This window comes from Cervus canadensis, chromosome 5, assembly GCF_019320065.1.
Source record: "Cervus canadensis isolate Bull #8, Minnesota chromosome 5, ASM1932006v1, whole genome shotgun sequence".
Taxonomy (NCBI): domain Eukaryota; kingdom Metazoa; phylum Chordata; class Mammalia; order Artiodactyla; family Cervidae; genus Cervus; species Cervus canadensis.
The window spans coordinates 52,960,945-52,985,638 of record NC_057390.1 but is presented as its reverse complement, the minus strand read 5'-3'; the positions used below and the strand labels follow the sequence as shown (position 1 = coordinate 52,985,638).

Sequence of the window (24,694 nt, the reverse complement as noted above, 5' to 3'; positions counted from 1 at the left end):
ACTAGGGGTTCCTAATGTCTTTCAATGTTCCTCTAGTCTGTTTCTAGAAATACAACACGTAACTATAAACATCAGTGACACAGGGCAGGAGCTGCTATTATTTGAGGATTTACTATCAGCTAGCACTGTGGTGGACTCAGTATGTGTGATCTCTGATATCTTCTCAAGAAGCCACTAGGCAGCCATTGGTGTGTCTGTTTTAGAGATGTGAATGCCACAGTTCTTAAGCGCAAATGATGACCTGTCCAAAGACTGTTAGACCCACTTGGGACAGACCCTGTGATCCACGGTGAGAGAAAGGGAAAGGAGTGCCCGTCCCTTAAGGAGAGAACAGTCTAGTTGCTGCTTCTCCGTCTGTGTGCTCTTGACAGAGTAGTCATGAGGGACTTGATTCAGAGCAGTGACTAATAGCAGGAATTCCACTCCCTGTGGAGGAGAGTTTGAAGCATGTGGCCCTCCAAAGTCACACTGTGGGTGGCCACCCATATGTCACCCCCCTCCTCCATCCATTGCTTTAAGCCTTTGCATGATACTACATAGCTCTTAAAGTTGTCTCTTACATTCTCTCCTTTGAGCCTTACCAGATCCTTGTGGAAATGGCTGAGCAGGGATTAATTTCTGAATTTTATACATGGGGGAATTGAAGTCCACAGAGGAGGTGATATATCTTAGTCAGTAAGTGACCAAGCCAGGACCAGGACTCGGTCTATTAATTCCATCCCCAATAGTTTTTTCTGACACATCATGAAACTTAAAAGTAAAGATAGCTCTGGGAGATGTTGAGTGTAGGAGGGATTGATAAGACCAAATTCCCCAATTGAAACCTTGGCTGTTCAAATAACCTCTGAATTCCAGTTTTCAATATCAAAGAACCTAGACCTCCTTTGACCCTCTCAAAATCTCAATCAATGACCTGCCAGAATGCTTTAACTTGTTGCTCTTTTGTCTCTTCCCCATGTTCATCACTGTCTATCTCAGCATTTCTCAAACTTCTTTTTTCATTATCTCCCCCTTAAGAGATTTTTTTTTACCTTTTTCCCTACCTCACTCTGAAATTTTAATACCACAGATATATTGTGTTTATGCACCATATAACATGGGCTTCCCTGGGGGCTCAGCAGTAAAAAATCTGCCTACCAATGTGGGAGACATGGGTTCAGTCCCTGAATTGAGAAGATCCCCTGGAGAAGGAAATGGCAACCCTCTCCAGTATTCTTGCCTGAGAAATCCCATAGACAGAGGAACCTGGCAGGCTGTAGACCATGGGGTCGCAAAAGAGCCAGACATGACTTAGCAACTACACAACAAAAGCAACTATATATCATAAGTGTATCTCTGCTTTATACATACAAATAGTGAGACTTTTTATCCCCTGAAGAGCCAATTTTTACTCCTTAAATTCAGTATTAGCCCTGTTAAGAATGTATAGTGTAGCTCAAAACTAGGAATCCAGTTAAAAAAAAAAAAAAATTAGAGAAGGAGGAGGAAAGAAGAAAGAAAAGAAGGGAAGGAAGGAAGAGAGAAAACAAACAACAAACAATGTAACAAGTTAGTGGGGAGACTTCCTGGATAGTCCAGTGCCTAAGACTCTGTGCTGCCAGTGCAGGGGGCCTGGGTTCAACCCCTGGTCAGGGAACTAGATCCCATGTGCCACAAATAAGAGTTTGCATGTCATAACTGAAAGCTCCTGCAGGCTGCAACTAAAAAAGCTCCTGCATGCCACAACTAGGACCTTGCACAACCAAAAAAAAAAGTTAGTAAAGACACAAAACACTAAACTGAAGGTGGTTCTCATTTTCCCAGTAGTTACAGCTTTTCCCGGTAGTATAGATTCATGTGTTGGGATTTTATTCTGGCCAAAGTCTTTCCAATATACCTGTCCAAAGCCAGGGCAGAGCATTCTTCAGTCATTCTGTGATCAAATCACAAGGAACAGTTGAGGCCTTGGAACAGACTCACCTTTCAAGAGCTAATTTCCTAGGAGCAAAATAGAGCATTTCCTCTGACTAAACATGGTATCTGTTTGTGGTGTTGAGTAAGTCTCTAAGGTGGAGTGAAATCTTTTCTTAGGGGAGGTTTAATGCATTCCTAACTTTACCTGTTGATAAGAAACAGCAGTAGAGAATGTACTAGAAATCAACCCTACTTGCCTCCAGATCCTGCCTACCAGAGAAGAGAACTAGAAGAAATGCCCCAAGTTATTACGACAGACAAGAAGGGAAAAGCCTGGCAGGTGGCCCTGACTTGCCCAAAGGCCAGAAGTGAAGTAGCAAAGCTGGAACTTGGATCCTGCGTCTTAACACATGAGCTTCTCTTCCAGAAGAGCATCCACCCTAGACACGTCCTTCTTTTGTTACACTTACTTGAGCAGCATTACTCTGTGGCTGTTAGTACACAGAGAAAAAACATCTTTAAATAAACACCAGCACATCTGTTACGGCCAAAGATGTATGCCTAGTGTCTCAGGGGCCGGTATGATTTAATATTGTGCTGTGCTTAATCACTCAGTCATGTCTGACTCTTCGCGGCCCCATGGACTGTAGCCCACCAGGCTCCTCTGTCCGTGGGGATTCTCCAGGCAACTAAACTGGAGTGGGTTGCCATGCCCTCCTCCAGGGGATCTTCCCACCCAGGGATCGAACCCAGCTCTCCCTCACTGCAGGCAGTTTCTTTACTGTCTGTACCACCAGGGAAGCCCATGATTTAATATTGTCGATGTTAAATAAGAGTCTGGGAGCCAGATCACAATCACAGGCTGTGGGATCGCTTTTCACCTTTAGGAATTGACTACAGAGAGCAAGTAGCTCAGATGTGGGAATAAGTTTTGCTGTAATGCCAAAGACCCACGTGAACGATGTTTCCTTGAACTGGCCACCAGGTTTTGGTTTGTGTGGAAGGAGAAGATGGGACCACACCTGCATGGCAGGCACACACACACACTCATATTCTAGTGGTGGGCTACATTCACAAGGGTACCTGATATCAGTGGCAAAGTCAAGCCAGTGAAGAACCAGAAAAAGTCAAATGTGGGTATCAAAGCTAAGGCCTGAGAAAATTGCAGAGCTGTAAAGGAAGAAGCATGTGTTTCTACCCCTAGACTTCTCACTCTGCCTCCTTAACTTCTCTATTCCAGACCCAGTGCTTTCAGGAACTCAGATTTTTTGGATAATACCCTATCACAGAAGGAAATGGGGGCAGTGTGGCTTTGAACCCTGTTGGACTGAGTCCTGCCCCCAGCTGTGTGACCTTGTCTTATTGGGTTAAGCCAAAAAGTTTGTTCTGGTTTTTCTATGCCATCTTACAGAAAAACCCAAACAAACTTTTTGGCCAACGTGATATTTATCTGTTCTTAAAACAGGCAAACCCAGAACCCACTTATCTAGCACCTACCATATATCAGGCACTGTTCTGAGCACTTTACAAAGAATATCTCATTTAATTTTCAATAATAACCTATTTAATTCTACTAACATCCCTATTTTCATTTTATAGATGAAGGGATTGAGTATCAGAAAGGTTAAGTATTAGTCACTTGCCAAAGTCACTTAGCCAGAATTGAAGCCAAGCCCTGTGTCTCCAGAGTCACTGCTTGTCCCCTCCCCCACCCACCCCCATTAAGGTAAGTGACCTTGGGCAAGTCACTGAATGTCTCTAAATGTCAGTTTACCTATCTGCAAAATTAAATGCTTCTCTGAACAAAGGCTTCCCTGGTGGCTCAGTGGTAAAGAATCCGCCTGCAAAGCAGGAGACCTGGGTTTGATTCCTGGGTCAGGAAGATCCCCTGGAGAAGGGAATGGCAACCCACTCCAGGATTCTTGCATGGACAGAGGAGCCTGGCAGGCTATAGTCCATGGGGTTACAAAGAGTTGGATACTACTGAGGAACTAACACTGTTACTTTAAATGAGAAAATGTTAAAGATTTAGCAGGTTGCCAGGCATCCAGTAAACACAATATGTAATAAACACTCCTGTTGGGGGGCGGGGCAGCAGGATGATGGTTGCCTTTCACAGATGGATCAGGTTGAAGTGGAAGCTTCTCTTTCACACACTCATCATGTGTCTGGTGGACCTAGACTCTTAGCACTGTCTTCTTCCTAATGCCTCATCTTTGAGTTAAATTGGTCTCTTGTTCACGCAACAAAAATTTACTTAATCCCTGAACAAGAAATGCTGTGTCACTTTGAATGAGCTAACCAATTCAGTTAGAACTAAAAAAAACTGAGTGATGTGTTACCTTTAGTTGCATTTCCATTATTACACGATTTCTCCCCTTCTTCCTTAAACATGTTTGTTCTTTTCTCTTTGTACCTTTTACAATTTTTGAAATAGTGTGCAAAAAAGAATCAATATGAGAAACTCAGATAAAAATGACCTGGACAGAAAGCAAAAGAGTGAGGCTGAATTCCAAGAAGGACCATTATTTTTAGAATAAAGCACATGCACGCACACACAGACTCAGTTGCAGAGAAATATAGATTTCACAGCAAATGCAATCACCATGGAGCAGACAGTGAGACAAAATCACAGAGTGTGTGGTTGTCCTGCAGCTGAGGGACAAATGACAGGATTGCCTTGGCCAGCTGAAGACAGATTGTCGCATTGTTCCATTAATTGTGTAGAGCTTGGCTTTTCCAGACCTTTCTGTGGCAGACTAATCCAGCTCTCACTTGCCACTGACTGAGCTGTCTCACTTTTATACAAGGCTGCCTAGAATATCTCTGAGAGGTCTCTGCCACACAGAGTTTGCAATACTGAGAACTCTTAATTGAAGATAAACACACACTGATGGTGGACATCTAGTAATAAAAAAAAAAAAAAGAGGGCATTCGTTTAAGGAGATAAATATGCTGGAAGATTCGATCTTTATCCTGGCTTTGTTTTAAGTCCTGTAAACTGTTGGCAAATCTGGTCTTACATATGAACAGCTGCCTGCATTGTTTTATTTGAGAGGAACAAGAAACGATCTCCTGTCCAAGTATACATCACCAAGGTGTTTCAGTACCTGCAATTCTAGCGTTAGAACAATGTCTCTTATTGCCCTGAAAGATCTTTTTTAAGCTGCAAGAATTTCTAGGCAAAACTGGTATCACCATCCATCCATGCATTTTCTACTGGCATTAGTTTTCACCTTCTCTAAAGAGTTGCTGATAAAAGAGTTAATGGCAGTGGGCTGAGTGGAAAGGGAACATTTTGATGTTTGGAGATATTTGGGAAAAGTTGGCGTCTATTTGGAATTCTCTGAGGTATCATGGACGCTTCTATGAAAATGAAAAGGGCAGTAGCAAGCCTGTGATACCAAACTTCGTCGTTGTCAGACTCCGGCTAGAGAATGAGAGGATATAGGAGTATGAGTGCGGTGTGTTCTCCAGGACTCCTGCTGGAAGACTTACTGACTTTAGTATTTTGAGCAAGGTCAGCCCTGCCTCATCGCAACCAATCAGAGGAGGAAAGGGAAATGATAGAGGTAGGAGGGCACAGAATTTAGAAGATGCAATTCCAGGCTTTCAGCAAGCTGCTTAACCTCTCCTGATCTGAGTCTTCTTGTCTAAATGATGGGACAAGGTTGTGTCTGCCTTCTGTGCTTGTTGGGAGAATTAAAATAAAGAAAATAAAAGAGTACTCAGTAAACTATGCGGAGAAGGCAATGGCAACCCACTCCAGTACTCTTGCCTGGAAAACCCCATGGACGGAGGAGCCTGGTAGGCTGCAGTCCATGGGGTCTCGAAGGGTCAGACACGACTGAGCGACTTCACTTTCACTTTTCACTTTCATGCATTGGAGAAGGAACTGGCAACCCACTCCAGTGTTCTTGCCTGGAGAATCCCAGGGACGGCGGAGCCTGGTGGGCTGCCGTCTATGGGGTTGCACAGAGTTGGACACGACTGAAGCGACTTAGCAGCAGCAGTAAATTATGGAGTACTCAGAGACAAATGCCAAGTCCATCTAAGCTAGTACATCTTTCTCACAATCAGCTCCACCAGGGGGAGTCAGTGAGGCCAGGGCCTCCTCACTTAACAGTGACCCCCATCTGGCCCTGCCGCCCACCAGCCCACAATGGTTTCTTACAGAGCTCTAGTCAGACCTGTGAATCTCACTCATTGCTGAGCTACAAATGTGGCAATTCTTGTGACCCTCTAGCTCGGTGTTTCTCAGCCTTGACTGAACTTCACAATCCCCTGGGAAGTTTTGAAATATTTCCTCATCAAGACCACACTCCAGATCAATTAAACCTGCATCTCTAGGGGAGGGACCTGGGCATTACTATTTATTAAAGCCCTCAAGTGGCTTCAGTGTGCCGCCAGGGTTGAGAAGCATTTTCCTAGCTGAGCAAAAAAGAAAGAGGGATACAGCTAGAAATTCTTTTTTCTCATAAAGCAAGGAGAAAAATGGCTTCCCAACATGACGTTGAGAAGAGGCAAATAGCCAACCCAGTAGATCAGAATAAGGAAAGAAATTAAAAGGAGTTTTGGAGTAAAGTTGGTGTATCACAACTACATACGATGATTATTTGATCAACATAAAGCACAAATCTTGAAACTCCCTTTTTGCTATCTTTTTTTCCTCTCTCTTCCCCTCCCCATCTGCCACAACTTTAACTTTTATTTTTCCCTGATCTCTCCCTCTCTCCATCCCTCCTCCTTCCACTCATTTTATTAAATGACTCTGAATTCCTAGTATTAATTATAGCCACTTACTCAAATCTAGTAAGTTATTCCAAGAGTCCTGTACTTCTTCCCTGCCCCCACCCTAGCCCACCCCCACCACAGTGGTGTTCTTCAGCCTTTTTGCTGTTCCTGCTTCAATGCAGACCCCTGTGTCTCCCCTTCTCATGCGTGGGTGAGTGTGAGTGCCTGCGTCCTCTCTAGGGTTTCCTTTCATCTTCCTGCACATTCTAAAAGCCCTATTTTCCACCCACACATGCCTGCACTTTCTCATCTGTTTTCTAGTATTCCCACCTCCCCCTCTGAAGCCCCTGTCTTTGTGATTTTGTATCTACCTTTTCTCATTCAGATGCAGGCAAGCCTGATGAATCAGAATATCTGGGGAATGGGAGTTCAGGGGAATTTTAATTTTCTGGTTAAGTGGTACTAGCTTGAAAACTACTTTTGTTTTATGTTTTATTGTTCGGGGAAAATGATAAAATAGAAGCCCAGAACCAGAATGGTCCTAAGGGAATACCCGAAGGCAAAGAGAGAGAGAGAGGGGCTCACTGCAGCTTAGATGAGAATGAGGTGGACTCAAGGCCTGTGAGTACCAGCAACAGGTCTAAAGACCATCTCTCCTGACTTCAAGACTGGGTTTCTCCCAGAACACTCTCTTGACTTGGCCTGCAGAATTTTTGATTAACTAGGACCCATCAAAAGTAAATTACATTTGGGGGGACTTTCCTAGTGGTCCAGTGGTTAAGACTACATGCTTCCAAAGCAGGTGGGGGTGAGTTCATCCCTAGTCAGAGAACCACGATTCCATATGCCACGTGGCACGGCCAATAAATAAATAAGTAAATTACACTTTTAAGTGAACTCTCCAGTTCTCCTAATGCCGTAGGCCTATGAACTTCACTTATCAATGTGGCCTGGCTGGCCCCAAATGCCTTTCAGTCTGTGATGCCTTAATCTCTAGATCCTCGTGCTTCTAGGTTCTGAGACCAGGTCTCTGATTGATAGGTCCACCACTCACTAGACTAAGCACGTTGATTTTTTTTTCATAAACTTTTTATTTTGTATTGGAGTATAGCCAATTAACAGTTTTGTGGTAGTTTCAGGTGAAGGGCAAAGGGACTCTGCCATACATATACATGTATCCATTCTCCCCCAAACTCCCCTCCCATCCAGGCTACTACATAACATTGAGCAGGGTTCCATGTAAGCCCCTTGATTTTTAAAGTGAAAGCCTACTTACACCTCGGAGACATTCCAGGTTTGGTTGGAGCAGGGAAAAAGCCCAGGCAGAGGGGCTGAATTTATACAGACATCAGAACTCCTCCTGGAAGGAATATCAAGTGTCTCATTTTCCCTCTTGTTAATTAAATATCCACTGTTAACTTGACATTTTTTTTTTCTGTTTCCTAAATGAAGTCTTAGCAGAGAAAAAGTGGGTCAGTGGAGGGCTCTGACAAGTTTTGTCCCAGTTAATTTAAGTTTTGCCATATGTTCTTTGAGAAGCATGCGCTAACTACAGGTCCTCGTGCTGATTAGCAACCAACCTGAGGGGTTTTCATTTAGATTTCCAGTACTTTCTCAAGAGAGAGCAACATGAGAAGGCATTAGATCTAGGTGAACCACTCCAAGCAAAACTGGAATGCAACATGGTGGTGTTGATGGCATTGTTACTCTATACCAGGGAGCAGAGTTTCTCAATTTCAGGCACCCTTGACATTTTAGGGTAAATGGTTCTTTGTTAACAGGAACTTCCCCTACACTGCAGAATGTCCAGCAGGATCCATGACCTATACTCATTAAAGGTTGGTAGCATCCAACCCCCCTGCATGAAAATCACAAATGTTTCCAAACATTATATTAATTGGGTGGCAGATTTGCTCCTGATTGAGAACCACCACCTTCGAGACATAGTCCATGTAATAACCAAGAAGAGAAGGTGAATAAACCCCCAATAATAATATATAGATACTAGATACATGCTACACCTTAGTGTCTCTGAGTCTAAAGTCATCTGGTTAGTGGCTAGACGGGATGATTAACTGAACTTTCTGCTCCTGGAAGCCTGTGAGAGGTTTCCTCTGTTGACATAGTCCTGCATGACCTGATAACCAGAGGCCAGAGCAATCAAAGTCAGGGTGAAAATTCCTGGAGGCGAGCATTGCACCCATGTCATCCACCAAGAATATGGTGAGCATGTACCCTAGCCCAGGCAAGTCCTAGCGTCTTTGCTGGCTAGAGGAGTGGAGAAGGCACCCATTCAAGGAAATTAGAAAGAGGCCATAGTTGAAAGTCTGAGCTTTCATACTGGGATTATCTGGTGGCTCAGTGGTAAAGAATCTGCCTGCCAATGCAGGAAATGCAGGTTCAGTCACTGGGTTGAGAAGATTCCCTGGAGAAGGAAATGGCAACCCACTCCAGTATTCTTGCCTGGGAAATCCCATGGACAGAGGAGCCTGGCAGGCTGTAGTCCTTAAGGTTGCAAAAGAGTTGGACATAATTTAGCGACTAAACAACAACATTAACAACATAGTTGAAAGGCCATCAGAGTGAATGCCCTGTGCTTCCAATTACTGGCTGGGTGACTTTCTACAAAAGCACTCAACCTCTCTAAGCCTCAGGTTGCTCATGTAAAAATAAGGTCCAGATAAAGATTCTTATACCAAGTAACCACTCAGTAAGTGTGTTTCCTCTGTCTCACTTACAACTCCAACTCAGCATTAAGGATAATAGTAATGGTAATAGTCAGGCTTTTGTTTTGAGTAAAATTCCAGAAGCGGCTTTCAATTAAGGAAGGCCAGGAAATGGGGCCCAGTTATAAGAGAAAGAATTTTGCCTCCTAGAATCCCTGGGAAAAAGTCAGAGTAGAGCATTTATTAATGCAGAAATGTTTTGCAACCCTGAGGTGGAACTTTTTAGTTAGGTGCATGTTCTCAGAAGAATGCTTTGCTGGCTTTTACCACTAGGTAGCAGGCATACACCCTCCTATGGCATTGGCATGAGGAGCCCAGAAGATTCCCCAGCCTGCAAAGCCTCTATCAGCTCATTAACTAATGCCTGAAAATGCCATCAGCCACCTCAGCCCTTTACATGTTGTGATTGATTTTATCAGTTAAATAAAACTGATTCTGAGTTTAAGTTTGATCATGGAAGAAGAAAGTAGGAGTATAATTAATGCTGGGGGATATAGTTATATAATGGGATCATGTGTATGTGGTTATACATGTGGAGATATATATATATATATATGACAATGTAGTATGTGTATGTGGCTATTTTGTGTCATGTTATGTCATTTACATATAAGTATGCACATGTGTGGGCTTCCCAGGTAGCACTAGTGGTTAAAAAAAAAACAAAAACAAACACCCACCTGCCAGTGTAGGAGACAAAAGAGACACCAGTTCCATCCTTGGGTGGAGAAGATCCCCTGCAGGAGGGTATGGCAACCCACTCCAATGTTTTTGCCTGGAGAATCAATCCCATGAACAGAGGGGCCTGGCGGGCTACAGTCCATAGGGTTGCAAAGAGTCAGACACAACTGAAGCAACTTAGCACACACATGTATATGTGTATCCCTAACCTTTTCCCAAAATATACTTCAGGCACCTGTGTAATAGTCATATTCCAGTTAATTCCTTGCTATTTAGCATTCCATCGACGGCAAGCCCAAATCAACCAACAACAACCATCTATCTAGAGGAAATAATTGATGCTTATTTTGACTCCCCCCGAAACATTATAATATCCATTTTCCAAAACAGATGCAAATTCTGGTCTCTTGGTAAAGCTGCGTGTGAGAAGGGTATCTGATGCCTTTCACTTTCCCAGGGTGTGTGATCCACCAGTGCCCTCTTCTCTAATGCGTGGCTACGCCAGACAGAATGTAGGCTGAACTTGCTGACAGCTCGGTGACTACAGCCCAGGAACACAGGAAGCCCCTAAACCTTCCAGCGATCCGTGTGCAGTTGCTCCGGAAACCTGGGAGAAGTAACAAGTGGTGTCTGCCCCTCTAATGACCTACACGTTCATGAACGTGTTGTTTAATATTAAGTCTCCTTCCTGAAGGCAGAGAGGAAGGTGAGGCACGCTTAGACTTTGAAGAGCTTCAGAGAATATTGAAAAAAGGATTTTAAACGTTTCCTTTCACCAGAATAACCTTTCCTCTGTGATGGCAACCTTGCAGTCTTGAGAACCTGAGCTTCCGGGGTGGTTTCAACTCTCAGAGCTGGAGTCTGAGCCCCAAAGACTGCCTTTCCTGGGAGTGAAGGCCAGAGAAAGGGTTTCATCTAACCCGCTCCCTCTGGTAGCACCTAAAAAAAAAAACCTACCAGGGCTAAGACTGGTCTGAGAGTGTCATTTGTCATTTCAAAAGACTTTTTCTTTTCCTTATATAAATATTCAAGAAACCTCTATACCAGGGCTGAACTTTAATCAGCTGGGAAGGTAGTGCAAATGGAGGGTTAATCCATCACAATGCCCAGGAAGAGACGTGAATCCTGGCTTTAAATTCTTTCCAGATAGCACAGGACAATGAGATTAGCACCCTCCGTGGGAAGAACAACCACCAAAAAACAAGGTGCTACACCTTTAAAAATCAGATTCTCTTTGAAATGCTCAGTAGTTTCCTTAGAGGGGGTCAGAGCAAGTTTGTTGAAGCTTAAAGATCAATTAATTTAAGAAAGAAAAGATTTCAAGTGTCATAAAACCTTAGTTAAAACTTATCGGATTTCCCTCATTCTTGCCTCCCCCCTCCCACTTCTGTTCTCCAAAGCAAGAAGTGCAGGAGCAAGAAATGGGATGAGCTGAATTTCTCTGTTTGTGTAGAAAACATATTTGCTTGCCTACAAAGACAGCGCAGACACACAGGCACACATGCGCACACACAAAGTAAGAACATAGCTTTGCATGACCATCGGTAGTTCTCCAGGTCTCAGAGTACAGAGTCCTCTCTACAATAATATTTCTTTGGATTTACATGGACTTCAGATCTTCGGTATACGTGGTGTTTAGTCATATGGGGAGGAGTGGGAGTGTCAGCAGCATATAACAAAGCATGATTATTCTCTCATTTTTTTCTCATGGCCACATTTTAAAAAGAAGAGTGAAGGAGACAAAAAAGTCTTCAGGATAGGAGATTCTCCAGTTTCCAGTCTCCACATTTTTAGGGCTTAGGGTGGATCTCTGCCTCTCCTGTTTTCCAGAAAGGCTCAGCTTCTGGAAGCTTTCCCTACAAGCACACCAACAGGGCCCTTAATGCACCAAACCAGAGCAGCTTTTGGCACTGGATCCCAGTAGGCTTCTTAGGAGGAGATTAAATCAACGGAATCCAAGGATTGACTCCTACAGTTGCACAATCAGGGAATTTTTTTTTTTTTTTCCCCAGAAAATCAGTTGTCTTCTCGAGGTCTCTTCAGTGGAATTTCATTATAGATGTCCCTGGAACCCCTGCCCTCCAAGATGGTATTTACAATGGCATCCCCAAATGATCATAAAGACTGAATCCAAAACCCCCTCCTTGAAGTTATCAAGGCACCTCTCTTCTAGAACATTAGTAGTCTAAATGGGTGCTGTATGCATAGTATATGTCATAAAGTCATGTTTTAATTATAAACAAAATAAGATGAGGTCTCTTGATCAGAAAGAATGAGTTTATGGTATGTGTGTGCATGTGTGTGTGTATATGTATATATATGTAAGAAGCTATCTACCAAGGCTTAACATCTTAGAGACATTTGCAAAATATTTCTCTTGAAAGAGCTTCTTAGTCTCTTAGAAGCAGTATTCTTAGGCACAGTGATTTCTCCATAGGTGGAAGAGAAATCTACCTTCAATCCTCAGCTTAAGTAAACCTCCTGGTGATGCCATTCTGCATTTCAAACAGCTGACTTTGCCTCTTTAGATGGGTGACTGGAAGTATTTGCATTTTGGGAGAGGGTGATGTATCTTTTCTCCCCCCATCCCTCTTCCTGCTATTCCGACTTCTCTCTCTCTCAAAAGAAAAGGGAAAATAGAAAGATGCCTGTCTGCAGGATCATTCAGAGAGGTTAAGTACCTGAGTTTGAGGAAGACTTTTAGACTCCAGACAATATTAGTTCACCAGTTTTCACTCGTGACAGTTTATTTCAATCATGCATTTACTTAAATTGCTAGCTAGTGGAAGACCCCTCCCATCCACCACCCCTCCTCCCCTTTTCCTTCCCTGCACCCACCGCCTGGTACCACTTTTAAGTTTAGTTCAATTAACAGTCTACACCTCTATGGACCTGGAAACCTATGAAGGTTGGCAAGGGGCAGTCATTGACCCCAACACAGAAAAAACCTAAAACATCACAGGGAAAGCAAGCATTACACAACAGGGTAATCGGAAGAGAGGCAGCTTTTCCATACTGGGTTAACAAATTATTCCCATCTCAGTAATATCGGGAAGATAGTCTCAAAAGCTCATCTTTCCCATTCTACCCCACCCCCATCACTTCCATATGAGCCTGCCTGTAAAGTCTCCTGCTTCAGGCAGCACCCAGGTAGGCATTCAGCCCGAGGTAGACTGTTCCCCACTGTTCCCACTGTTCCCCACAGCAGCTAGGAGTGTGTTGTCCCCGGGAGAGCCTCAGCCTGCTGCAGTCTTAGCAATATGCTCCAGGAAGCACAGCTCTCATCACCAAGCGTTTGGATTCCGCCTTATTTCCCTGAGTCAACCCACAGGAGAGCAGGAGCTGAGGGTCTTTCACTCGGAAGAGTATGGAAAAGGGGCACAAATGTTACTAAGTCTGGTGAATCAAAGGCACAGAAGAACAGAGGCATTTGGGGGTGAGGTTTTGAATTGATTTGAAAGATGCTTTGTATTAAGTGCAAAAACGTTTCTTGTTCATAGGATAAACTGTCTGGCACTGCCTTTTAAAAAGCATTTGCAATGATCTCTGCCTTCAAGGCTCATCAAGGATGCTCAGTCCTCAGTTCACCTTTCACTTGCTTTAAAGTGGCTAAATTACACTGCCTCCCCCAAACATAATATAGAGGGTCTGACTTTTTTCAGTCCTTAATCATGTGGGGTACATCCACCTGATAAGCTGTTTGTCCTTCTTAATGTCTCAAAATGAGCCTGGCTACTTTGCTCTTGAATTTCTGGATTTTCCCTCTGGCCACTAGATCACCCCTACACACACACCCATGCACACACCCACCCACACACACACACAGAGGTAGGAAATTGTAACTGTTACTTCTCTCTTAACACAGGTAACAATTCATTTAGGTTACACCAGTCTGTAAAAACTGTAAATGCTATTTTATTTTAAACATTTTAAGTTTACAAAAAAAAAAAAAATCAATGATTGGTACCTTTTTACACTCTCAGATTCCTGAATATGGACAGATCTTCAAAGGGAGGAAGGAGTTTTCATATGAAATTTAAGATAGACTGTCCTGAAGGTTGTGGGGTGGGGTTTTGTTGTGTTTGATCTCATTTTTTTTTTTTTTTTAAAGACACAATAAAGCTAAAATGTCAAGTCTCTGGGAGTGATCCCCTTACAGTTTCAGTCAAGGAGCGTATCAGAGCACAGACCCCAGCCTGGCACTCGCCGGCCCGCCCCGGTTGTCCAGGCGTATTTGGTAGCGCACGGGTTGAGAGTCTCCAGGGCAATCACACCTCGCATTCTCTCGCGGGCTGCTGGTGGCAGGTACACGAGCCATACTCGTTGATGATGACCAGGGCTCCCTCAATGTGGTTCGGTTTGTAATCAACGTAGTATTCCTGGGCAGACATGGCAGCCATCTGATGCATGGTCTGTTTCTGCTTTTGCTTCCTGCGCTGCGTGACAAAGCACTGTCTGAGCTGCCTGAGGCTGGCTGGGAAACACTTCCAGGAGACATAGAGCACCAAGACCACGATGAGGAAGGAGAAGATGAGGGCCATGGTGCCGGTGACCACCTTGTGGATCTGCACGGCATTCTCGGCGTGCTCGCCGGGGAGAGCCACGGTGACGGGCTCGGGCGTGCTGTCGGGCTGCCCCTCCCTGTCGTCAGCGAGTGTGGTGGCCGGGCCGGCGGGGGACCCCAGGTCGCTGCGGTTGGTGACGGCCGAGAGCAGGTGGCCGCTGGTGGGCTCGGCTCCCTCCTCACACAGGTGGAACGCGTACACGGCGTCCAGGACGTCCTCGCCCTGCGCGTACTCGGGGCTGGCGCACTGCAAGTTGCCATCGTAGCGCCCCTGGAAGTTGTTGAGCCAGGAGGCCAGAGCGCACACGTTGCGCCCACAGTCCCAGAGGTTCCCGGCCAGGGTGATGCTGGTCAGCGACTTCCAGGAGCTGAGGATCCGGGGCTCGACGTAGGTGAGGCGGTTGGAGTCCAGCTGCAGGGACTGGAGGTGCGGCACGGTCTCGAACACGTGGGGCTCCATGTACTCGATCTCGTTGCCCGACAGGTCCATTTTCTCCAGGTTCCACACCCAGTCCAGCGAGCTGACCACAATGGCCACCTTGTTCCTCCTCAGGCAAAGCGAGTGCAGGGAGATGAGGCGCGGGAAGTGGGCGAGGTTCACCTTGACCAAATCGTTGTGCTCCAAGTGCAGTTCGGTGAGCTTGAACAAGCCGGCGAAAGAGTTGCGCGCCAGACTCTTGAGCTGATTGTATCCGATGTCGAGAAACTTGAGGCTGCGGCAGTCCTGGAAGATGCGCACGGGCACGAACTGGATGGCGTTGGCCCGCATGTGCAGCGTGGTGAGCTTCCGCAGCCCGTGGAAGAGGTCGGGCGCCAGCGCCTGCAGCTTGTTGTACGAGAGGTCCACGCTGCGCAGGTTGGGCATGGGCCGGAAGGTGGTGTTGGCCAGCTGGGTGATCTGGTTGGAACTCAGGGTGAGTTCCTTAACTCGGCGCAGTTTCTGAAAGGCGTCCCCCTGCACCGAGCAGATGTGATTGTGATCCAGATAGAGCCACGTGAGCTGCATTAACCCCGTGAACTGGCCGGCGCGCAGCTCCGAGAGGCCGTTGTAGCGCAGGGACAAGCCCAGCAGGCCGGACAGGTTGTGGGGCGCCTCGGTGAGGTTGAGCGCCTCGCAGTAGAGCAGCCGCCCCTCGCACCGGCACAGCTGCGGGCACCCGCTGGGGGCGGCGGGCAGCATCTGAAAGCAGGCCCCCAGCAAACACAAGACCACCCCCGAGGGCCTCCTCAGCAGCCAGTGTAGACAGAGCCCGAGCAGCAGGAAATCCATTAGCGAGAATCTTTCCAGAGAGGCTGGAGAATGTCCATTGGAAGCGCTCGGTCAGAAATCTACATCATATTTTATTCCGAGGGAGGGGGGGCGGGGGAGGGGGGAGAAAAGGGCAACAATCAAATAAATATATTGAAATAAAGCAGGACCCCCCCCCCCACTCCCCAAAGCCACACGTTCACCTCTAAGCATGCAGAAAGCTGGGCAGCATAGAAAGTTCACAGCCACGGAAAAAGATCAAAGAGATGGTGATTTGGTCCATGTTAGATGCTGCAGCAAAGAAAAGGGAGGAAAAAAAAAAAAATCTTCGGGAAAGAATTTAATTAAAAAGTGTCTTACCCACCCTTTTCCAGAGAGTGACAACCTCCATTCAGCTGCTCCCTTTGTGTGCAGGCTAATTATATGCAGGGCGAGAGAAGACCCCTCTGTGTTTCCGAGGCAGCCCCGGTCCGCGGCCGGCGGATCTGGCAGGCGCACAATGTCTCACTTTGCTGCTCGGCTCCGGGCTGCAAGGGCGGCCGGCGAGGCGGGGAGGCGACTTCTAGGACCTGCAAGTTTCCCAACTACGTGCGGGGAGCCGGGGTTTCGCCTTCCTGCCGCTGTCCTTTCCCTCTGCAGTTCGGACTGTGACGTTGTGGGGAAAAAAAAAAAAAAAAGCAACTCCAAACTCGGGGCTCGCGACTCCCCAGGATTTGACAGTCTGGTTAATGTCCGTCATTGGAAAGGACCCCTGACCGGCGCCACCTTTTCCTCCGCGGAGACCGCCTGCCATTCGAGCCCGGGGCGGCTGCGGAGAGCGGGCTCGCTCATCCTTTGCGGGCGGCGGGGAGGTGCGGGCGGCGGCGCGGGGAGCAGGGAGCGGCGCCCCGGCTCCTTCCCTCCGCCAGGCAGTGTGCGGCGCGAGCTTGCACCGGCACCTACTGCTCACTGAGTGTCGTAAGCTGCTCACGATTGTGCGTCTTCCCGGAGCACCTCAGACATGGGCAGATTGAAAAGGGGTGGGCAGAAAACCAACATTTTCCCGAACCACTAAAGTAATATATGTTCTTTGATGAAAAGGAAAACACTTTCAGCTTTTTGGTCCATATTTCAAAAAAAAAAAAAGAGGGGGATGGAGGTATGGGAAAGCATCATCAACCACTGAGATATTTCCAAGTGGGAGACTGAAATACTCTGTTCTGCTCCCCCTCTCCTTTCCCTTTGAGGAATGCCTCCCCCCTCCCGCTTTAAAGCTGTCTACGTGTAAGAGGTACGTAGGAATCCGTAGAGAAATCAACATTTGGTCCCTTGCTTTAGAAAAGCAACTTGAGAGGAGCTAGAGGAAGGCAATGATTGTGGGGACTTGGCTGAGATTTTTTTTTTTTTTCTTCCTTGCGGGCACTGGAGTTCTGCAGTCAGCCAGCCCTTTTGGGTGGTGGATGGGGTGGGGGTGGGGTGGGGGAATGCTTTTCAAACTCGGTCGATTTGGGAAGCCATCCCAGTCCAAAGGTAGGAGACCCAGAGTGGCTGAAATGTATGTGTATCTGTGTACAGAGAGTCTTTCTTGCCCAAGATCCCTCCGGAGCTTCACCAGGCTCCATACATGTCTGTGAGGTCCCGGGTGGATTAAAGAAAGATTTTACTGCCGGACACCGGGAGGGCTGACCCTGGCGTGCTGCTCACGGTGATTACAGAGCCCTGCAGTACACTCCACTCCAGGGGAATATTCCAGAGAAAGAGCCGAGAAGGGGTCGTTTAAACCCACTTCCATACACACCTCTACTTAAGCTTTGACACTGTTACTAAATTGTGCCTTCTGAGTGTGAAGAGACGTCCTTGCCTGATTATTTCCATTAACAATCATTTATGGATGGGCTCCTTCAGCTTATGATGAGCTCTATCTTGTCTCAGCTTGTTTGGAGAGGGTCTGCATTGCTATGGTCAGGAACCTGTTGGTCGTTTTTTTTTTCTGTTTTTTTTTTTTAGGATGACAGAAGCCCTCCTGGAAGTGAGTGGATAAGCCTACCTTCTTGACTAAGATGCCCAGAATGGTGATAGGGAGAATCAAATGTGAATTCCCATCTCCTCACTTTGAATTTCTATCATGTCTGACTGTTAGGTACTGAAAGTAAGTGGGCATCATCTGTAGTTGTACTCACATTTGATAAGAATGAACTGGACTTGCTTTGGACAGGTAACTTGGCTGGGCCTTAACACCCAAGCTGAAGACACCAACCAGTAGAATCAAAGTCACCAAAAACTGGTGGTACTTTTCAGGAAAAGTCATACGAACAAGGGCATGAATCATTCCATTTTTGTATTCCTCTGAGCTCTGCCCTGGTCATTCATCTCTGAGATGCATCATTTAATTGGAAGGAAAACAAATCTGAATGTCCTAGACATCACATGCTGTCTTAGGAGCTAAAAGAGACATTTGAAAATCAACCCCCTTAATTTTGTACATAACAAAACCCAGGCAAAGATTCACTGGGTGATTATTCAAGGTCTCACAGCTTCTTACAAGGTCTCACAGCTCCTCTCCCACATCAAAGTGGTGGTCTTCCCATCCCATTCTTGATGGTTGCCTCGCGGTCACTCCTGCCTCTTTCTCAACTCTGTGCTGAGCACCTGCGGGTTTTCTCCTGGCACCTTTAAGGTGCTGCAGAACACTTTAACAGACAAACAATTTCACCATCAAGTGTTTTCGCCTCTTGCCAAGACAATTATTCCTGACAGCAAGCCGGCTGATTGAGCCATAAACTATAAAGGGTTGGGAGGCTGGGGCGGGCAGGGGTAAACACTGGCCAACCATTCAGCAAGTACTGTTGCGTACAAGCCACCCAATCCCCATGGCTGCAAGGAAGAAAATTCTCCTAATGTAGGCAGCTTGGCAAAGTGATGATAGAGCCTGCCAAATGGGCAAGAAGAGGTCCCACTTTGGATGTCACTTGATTTGTAGAGCTGGTATAGAGAGGCAGAAAAGAGTTGAGTGTTGGCAAGAAGGAAGGAGAATAAAATTAAATTCACTGCATTTATATGTGAGTTTTCTTTTAAGTACGCTACTTAAAACGTAGAAGATGTGTCTCGGCTGTAATTAAAATATATGTATGTACATATATATATTGCTTTTCACATTATTATCCCGCAAATCATTTCATCTGGATGGTATCTTTAAACCTTTCCCACTTCTAATGTGGCAAGTTTGCATCTTTTCTACGGTTTTAAACCCCTTGGCAGAACCGTATACATTAACAGATTGAAATGAGCTTTATTGAAATTTAGCTATTCTAAGTCATCTGAGTTGCAGAATCCCAATTTATTATGTATTTAAAGCATACCAGCCCTGATTAAATCAATGCAAATTAGGTTAAATAAGAACAACATGAATCAAGTGTTTCAGCAAAGTTGAGTTGAGAAACGACAACTTTTGAGTCACCACAGCAAGTTGATGTGGCTGGTTTTCACCAGTTTTAAAGTCATGCGTCTTAGGGTCCAACACAATTAAAAAGTAAGAAAAGGAAAGAGTTCGCCTAAAGTTCTCTTGTTCCTCTTGTTTGAGCTCTCATATCTCTGTACCTCTCTTGTGAAAACATCTAATGTGCTAGGTTATAATGTGACAGTTGTGTGTATACGTGATCAATCTCTTTTTCCGGGCTAACACAACTTTCTGTTGGTAGATGTCTTCTTGAGCCTTGGATGTTGATGAGAGATACTTTTTACCCTTTAAAACACCCTTGATAGCTTCCATGTTTGTACAGGGGAAAAGATTAGGCATATCTTCCTAGTTGAGCATCAAGAAAACCACCTCAAGCCATCAGGCCAACATGTGATTGGGGAGTGGGGTAAGAAAGGACAAGAATCTTGAAATTGAGGCTTCTGAAAATGGGAAGAAACTCTGAGGTAGTTGAAGTGTGAGTCTGATTGCCAAAACACAATCTGGAACTAAGAGGAGGTGGAAGAGCGAGTTTGATGCAGCTGGGGAGGCCAGAAGTATAGCTTGGAGGAAGGAGAGGTAATTAATTCCTCTTCTTCTAAACCTTATACATTTAACTTTGCATAATAAACTCTCCTGCTTTTTCTTGGTACTTGATGTAGTGATGGGGTGGGGAGTGGTCACACACAGATTACTGTATACATACATATATATATATATATATATATATATATCAGTTCAGTTCAGTCGCTCAGTTGTGTCTGACTCTTTGTGACTCCATGGACTGCAGCACGCCAGGCTTCCCTATCTATCACCAACTCCTGGAGCCTACTCAAACTCATGTCCATCACGTCAGTGATGCCATCCAACCATCTCAGAACGCCCCCTTCTCCTGCCTTCAATCTTCCCCAGCATCAGGGTCTTTTCCAGTGAGTTGGTTCTTTGCATCAGGTGGCCAAAGTAATTGGAGTTTCAGCTTCAGCATCAGTCCTTCCAGTGAATATTCAGGACTGAATATGTTGTATCTATGAATATGTTGTACCTCTCCCATTTCATCTCAACTGAAAGCCACCTCCAATTTGTTTGAGTCAAAATAGTTTGTGAACCACGAGGTACAAGTAATAAAAGTCTGATATAAGCATGCATTCTGAAGACTGGCCTTCCATTAGGCGTCCTTGGCGGTGCTCAGGACAAGAGAGATTCAAGTCGTGATTTTAATGTTCTTTCAGTGCTTGCACCAGCCTGGACCTTGATCTTTATGTGATTATCTTTAATTTTCAGTAGCAGTGAGCCATGGCTTTTCTTTAAAAGGAAACATTTAAAGGTAGGGAAGGAGGGTGGGAGTCACAATATCAAAAGGAGAAAATTAAGTCTGTTGTTCCTATGGGCAGGCCGCATACAACTGGCCTTTTACAACATGCTTTGCAAAATGTATGTGGAGCCAAAGGGTAAGGACTTAAGGCTTCTCTCAGGAGATCTACTTAAAAGGAGCATATTTTTTTAAAAAAAGGTCATTTTCCTTATCAAACTTTATCCTCCTCTTAGAACAAGGTAGTAATATGGATAGCGCTAAGGCAGTACTTACTATGCTCAGTGCAAGATGTTAAATCATGGGAGTTAACCAAGGAAATGCAATGACTCAGTGCTTTCCTCCTGGAACTTTAGGTAGGAGAAAGAAGCAGACACTGAGGGACTTTGCTGATAATATTTATTTATTGCCCAGTGCTTGAGAGCAAATGTCCCCAGAACACATAAATGAGAAGAGCTGACAGGTAAGATGGGGCCAATGCTAAAAAGCTTCACTGAAAAAGTAAAGTTTATGGAGTAAAGACTCAAGACGTAGACTCGCAGACCTGAGGGGTGACATCATGAAAGCATACCTACGATAGGGAACTGAAAGCCTTACATCTTGATGAGTGAATTGATTCCCTAGTTCCCAGAGGGAAAAAGAGGGACAGGGACAGAGGAAGTGTTGGGAGAGGAAGGAAGTTGGTACAGGGCTTCCAAACCTTCCCTGTATTAAGACCACGTATTGGTCCCCAGACCTAGTTCTTTAGCTAGGTGTGGTTTTACAAATACTGGTGATAAATTAAGTCTGGTTTAAATGATGCATCTTAGGTGGGAAATGTCTGTGACTTCAGGTATGTGGTCAAACTTGAGAAATGATAGCATAGCTTGTGTAATAACTTTTGAAGGTGACCATTATTAATTTGATGATTACCAGTTGCCATTAAATGAATTATATTTTTTAAAAAAGGGCTTCCAATGCTATGCTGAATTTTGTTTGTTTGCTGTATCCTTCTAGTTTTGAAGGAAATAGCAACCCACTCCAGTACTCTTGCCTGGAAAATTCCACGGACGGAGGAGCCTGGTAGGCTACAGTCTATAGGATCGCAAAGAGTTGGACATGACTGAGTGACTTCATGTTCACTTTCACTTTCTAGTCTCGAAGACTGAATACCTTTGAGTTATCTTTGACTCTTGTAATAAATACGTGGGTTAGTTCCTGAGGCCTGTTCTGCTATCCCAGGCCCCACTCTGCAAGCTCCCTCTGCATTGTCATATGCTCTGATCATGCCATATTACACTTAACTGCTGTATATACTCTCTTCATCTTTGCTTACCTTCATCCTCAGCATCCTTCAAGGTTGATGTTAAATTTCCTATATGTCTTCTTTATTGATTCCCATGTAAAGAGATCTCTCATTCTTCCTAACTCTGTTAACAGCTTACCTTTATCAATTCTGCTGCTGGTGCTGTTCACTTTATATGAGTGTAACAGTCATTTCTAATTATAGTAGTTTAGAACTGAATGCGACATTAAACATCTTGGAGCTTAGGAATAAAAAGACTTCTGCTTTCTCATTCTGAGTATGATCCTACACAGGTCACTCTATTATCAGTGAAATAGGACCAAGGATGGCTATCTTAAAGGATTCTTGGGGAAAATTTGATGAGATCATGTATATTAGAGTTTTGCAACTCAAAAGTGTAAGCCTAGGACTAGCAGCCTTACAGCATGTTAGAAAGGCAGAAGCTTAGGTTTCTTTCTAGATCTGTGGAATCAAATCTGCATTTTACCATTAACTCCAGGTTAAAATTAAATTTTGAAAAGCATTCTATTAGAGCATTCTATTAGAAGTATTCATATTCTAACCTGAAAAAGTAACCCAGATATCATTAATGTCTAGTTTTATAATTGAGGAATTGAAGGGTCAGAAATGTTAAGCGATTGCCTGAGATTGGTGGTAGAATTCAGATAAAAACCTTGCATCTTCTGAATCTTGTTCTGTCCTATTAAATTCCAAACACAGAATTCAAAGTCTGTGTCTATCTCAGTACTTAGCACTTAGTGGGGCTCTTAATAAAGGTTGGTTGCTTCCCAGATGGCACAGTGGTAAAGAATTTGCCTGCCAGTGCAAGAGATGTGGGTTTGATCCCTGGGTTGGGAAGATCCTTTGGAGTAGGAGATGGCAACCTACTCCAGTCTTCTTGCTTGCAAAATTCCATGGACAGAGGAGACTGGTGAGCTACAGTCCATGGGGTTGCAAGGAGTCAGATAAGACTGAGCACACACACACACACACACCTATGGCAGCAAGTATAGAGCCCTTGTACGTGTTCTATGCATCCCCTGGCTGATATTACACCTCAGCTTTCTTATCACTCTCAGTCTGTATGTATTTCTCATGGATGTTTAAGTTTGACTTTTTTATTAAGTAAAAATGAAGAAAGGGAAAAAAGACAAGAAAAAAAAAATTTAAATGATGATTATCACCTAAAATTTAACCACCTGAAGATAAACTGTCAAATGTTAAGCACATATTCTTCTGGAATTGGTCTATTTGATATGTATTTATATTTTCTAAAAATACAATAACATTATGCCAATACATACTACTTGGTAACTGATTTTTTCATTGTTGACATTTTCCCATAGCCAAATACAAATTGATAGGATCATCTTCAATAACTGCAAACCATTCTAATAAATTTATCCATCTCTTCTTTTTTACCAGTTAGGTTGCATCTGGTTTTTAGCCATTATAAATTGACTGGGATGAACATCCTCATACATACACTACAATAGACTGATGGTTTATATCCCCCCCAAATTCATGTATTGAAACCTAATCCCCAATGTGGTGTTATATGGAGGTGGGGCCTGCCAGGGGTTATTAAGTCACAAGAGTAAAGCCCTCAAGATTGGGTTCAGAGGGTGAGGACTTTAAAAAAAATCTTTCAATACCTAAGGCCAGATTGTCCTCCTGAAAGGTTGTACATATTTCAATCTCAATATCTCTTAATATCTCTTTTGCCGGTTTATTCTTTTCCTTGGTATACTACACACACACACACACACACACACACATTCCACCACAACTAGAAGCCTCTTAGTTTCCCTTTCCTTCATGTGGCTGCGGTGCCCACTGAGATCCCTGTTGGAATCTGTTCTTGGTTACTTGGAACCATCCTTTCTTCCTATTCCTATTCCCTCCCTCCTTTATGCAGAGGCAGAGGGAGCCTTGGGTTTTGGGGTCTTCACTGTCCCTTCTGGGAGCTTCCGAGAGTTTCATTCCCACATCCTATTAAGTGACTGGCCAGCCAGATTACTTCCACAGAGGTGTTCATGTCTGAAGATAGTTCAATGCATTGTTACTTACAATGCTCTGTGGAAGTTAGAGTGTTTAAATACATTTGTGAAATGAACTAGACTCTGCACTGTTGTTTATGATTCACAAACTTTATCTCAATCATGCAAAATCTGGTTTTTCATGGCTTCACCCCCTTATTAGGGACATCCTATAACATCAAACCTGGGCTTCTCTGGTAGCTCAGCTGGTGAAGAATCCTCCTGCAATGCAGGAGACCCCCAGTTCAATTCCTGGGTTGGGAAGATCCCCTGGAGAAGGGATAGGCTACCCTCTCTAGTATTCTTGGGCTTCCCTGGTGGCTCAGATGATAAAGAATCTGCCTGCAATATGAGAGACCTGGGTTCTATCCCTGGGTTGAGAAGATGCCCTGGAGGAGGGCATGGCAACCCACTCCAGTATTCTTGCCTGGAGAATCCCTATGGACAGAGGAGCCTGGCAGGCTACAGTCCCTGGGGTCACAAAGAGTCGGACACGACTGAGCAACTAAGCACAGTACATGACATCAAACCAATGTGCCAGAACAGATTTGGAAACATTTATTTAATTGTAAACTGACAGGTGTATTTGACATTAACTGGGCACTTTCCATACTAAGAAGTTATTCTAAAAGTTTGGATTTCAAATGCTGTAACAAGATGCTGGTGTAAAACTCTCTTTTTTCTCAGGCCCCAAGGATTTATGGGGATAACTGGACAACTACAGTTCTTCTGTTTGATATTAACAAGCCTCACCTCCTCTCCTCACCACAAATAATGGAAC

The 24,694-nt window shown here is 44.6% G+C and overlaps 2 protein-coding genes and 1 pseudogene across 8 annotated transcripts in view; 2 read left to right on the top strand and 1 right to left on the bottom strand.

The window, feature by feature from the left end:
- Positions 1-24,694, top strand: part of CTNNA2 (catenin alpha 2) — a 1,320,456-nt gene that overhangs the window by 909,946 nt on the left and 385,816 nt on the right. The gene's annotated exons all lie outside the window — the stretch shown is intronic.
- On the bottom strand, positions 13,930-16,804 carry LRRTM1 (leucine rich repeat transmembrane neuronal 1). Of its 3 annotated transcripts, none has more exons than XM_043468832.1 (2): positions 16,212-16,804; positions 13,930-15,927 (listed from the first exon to the last, which is right to left on the bottom strand). In XM_043468832.1, the coding sequence occupies exon 2, from the start codon at positions 15,866-15,868 to the stop codon at positions 14,303-14,305; it is 1,566 nt and encodes a 521-aa protein (XP_043324767.1). In that variant the 5' UTR covers positions 15,869-15,927; positions 16,212-16,804; the 3' UTR covers positions 13,930-14,302. The 3 variants fall into 3 exon arrangements, with proteins under 3 accessions (XP_043324767.1, XP_043324768.1, XP_043324769.1); XM_043468833.1 differs by having other exon boundaries at positions 16,051-16,784; XM_043468834.1 differs by having other exon boundaries at positions 16,208-16,771.
- Positions 21,253-21,370, top strand: LOC122442769 (annotated as a pseudogene).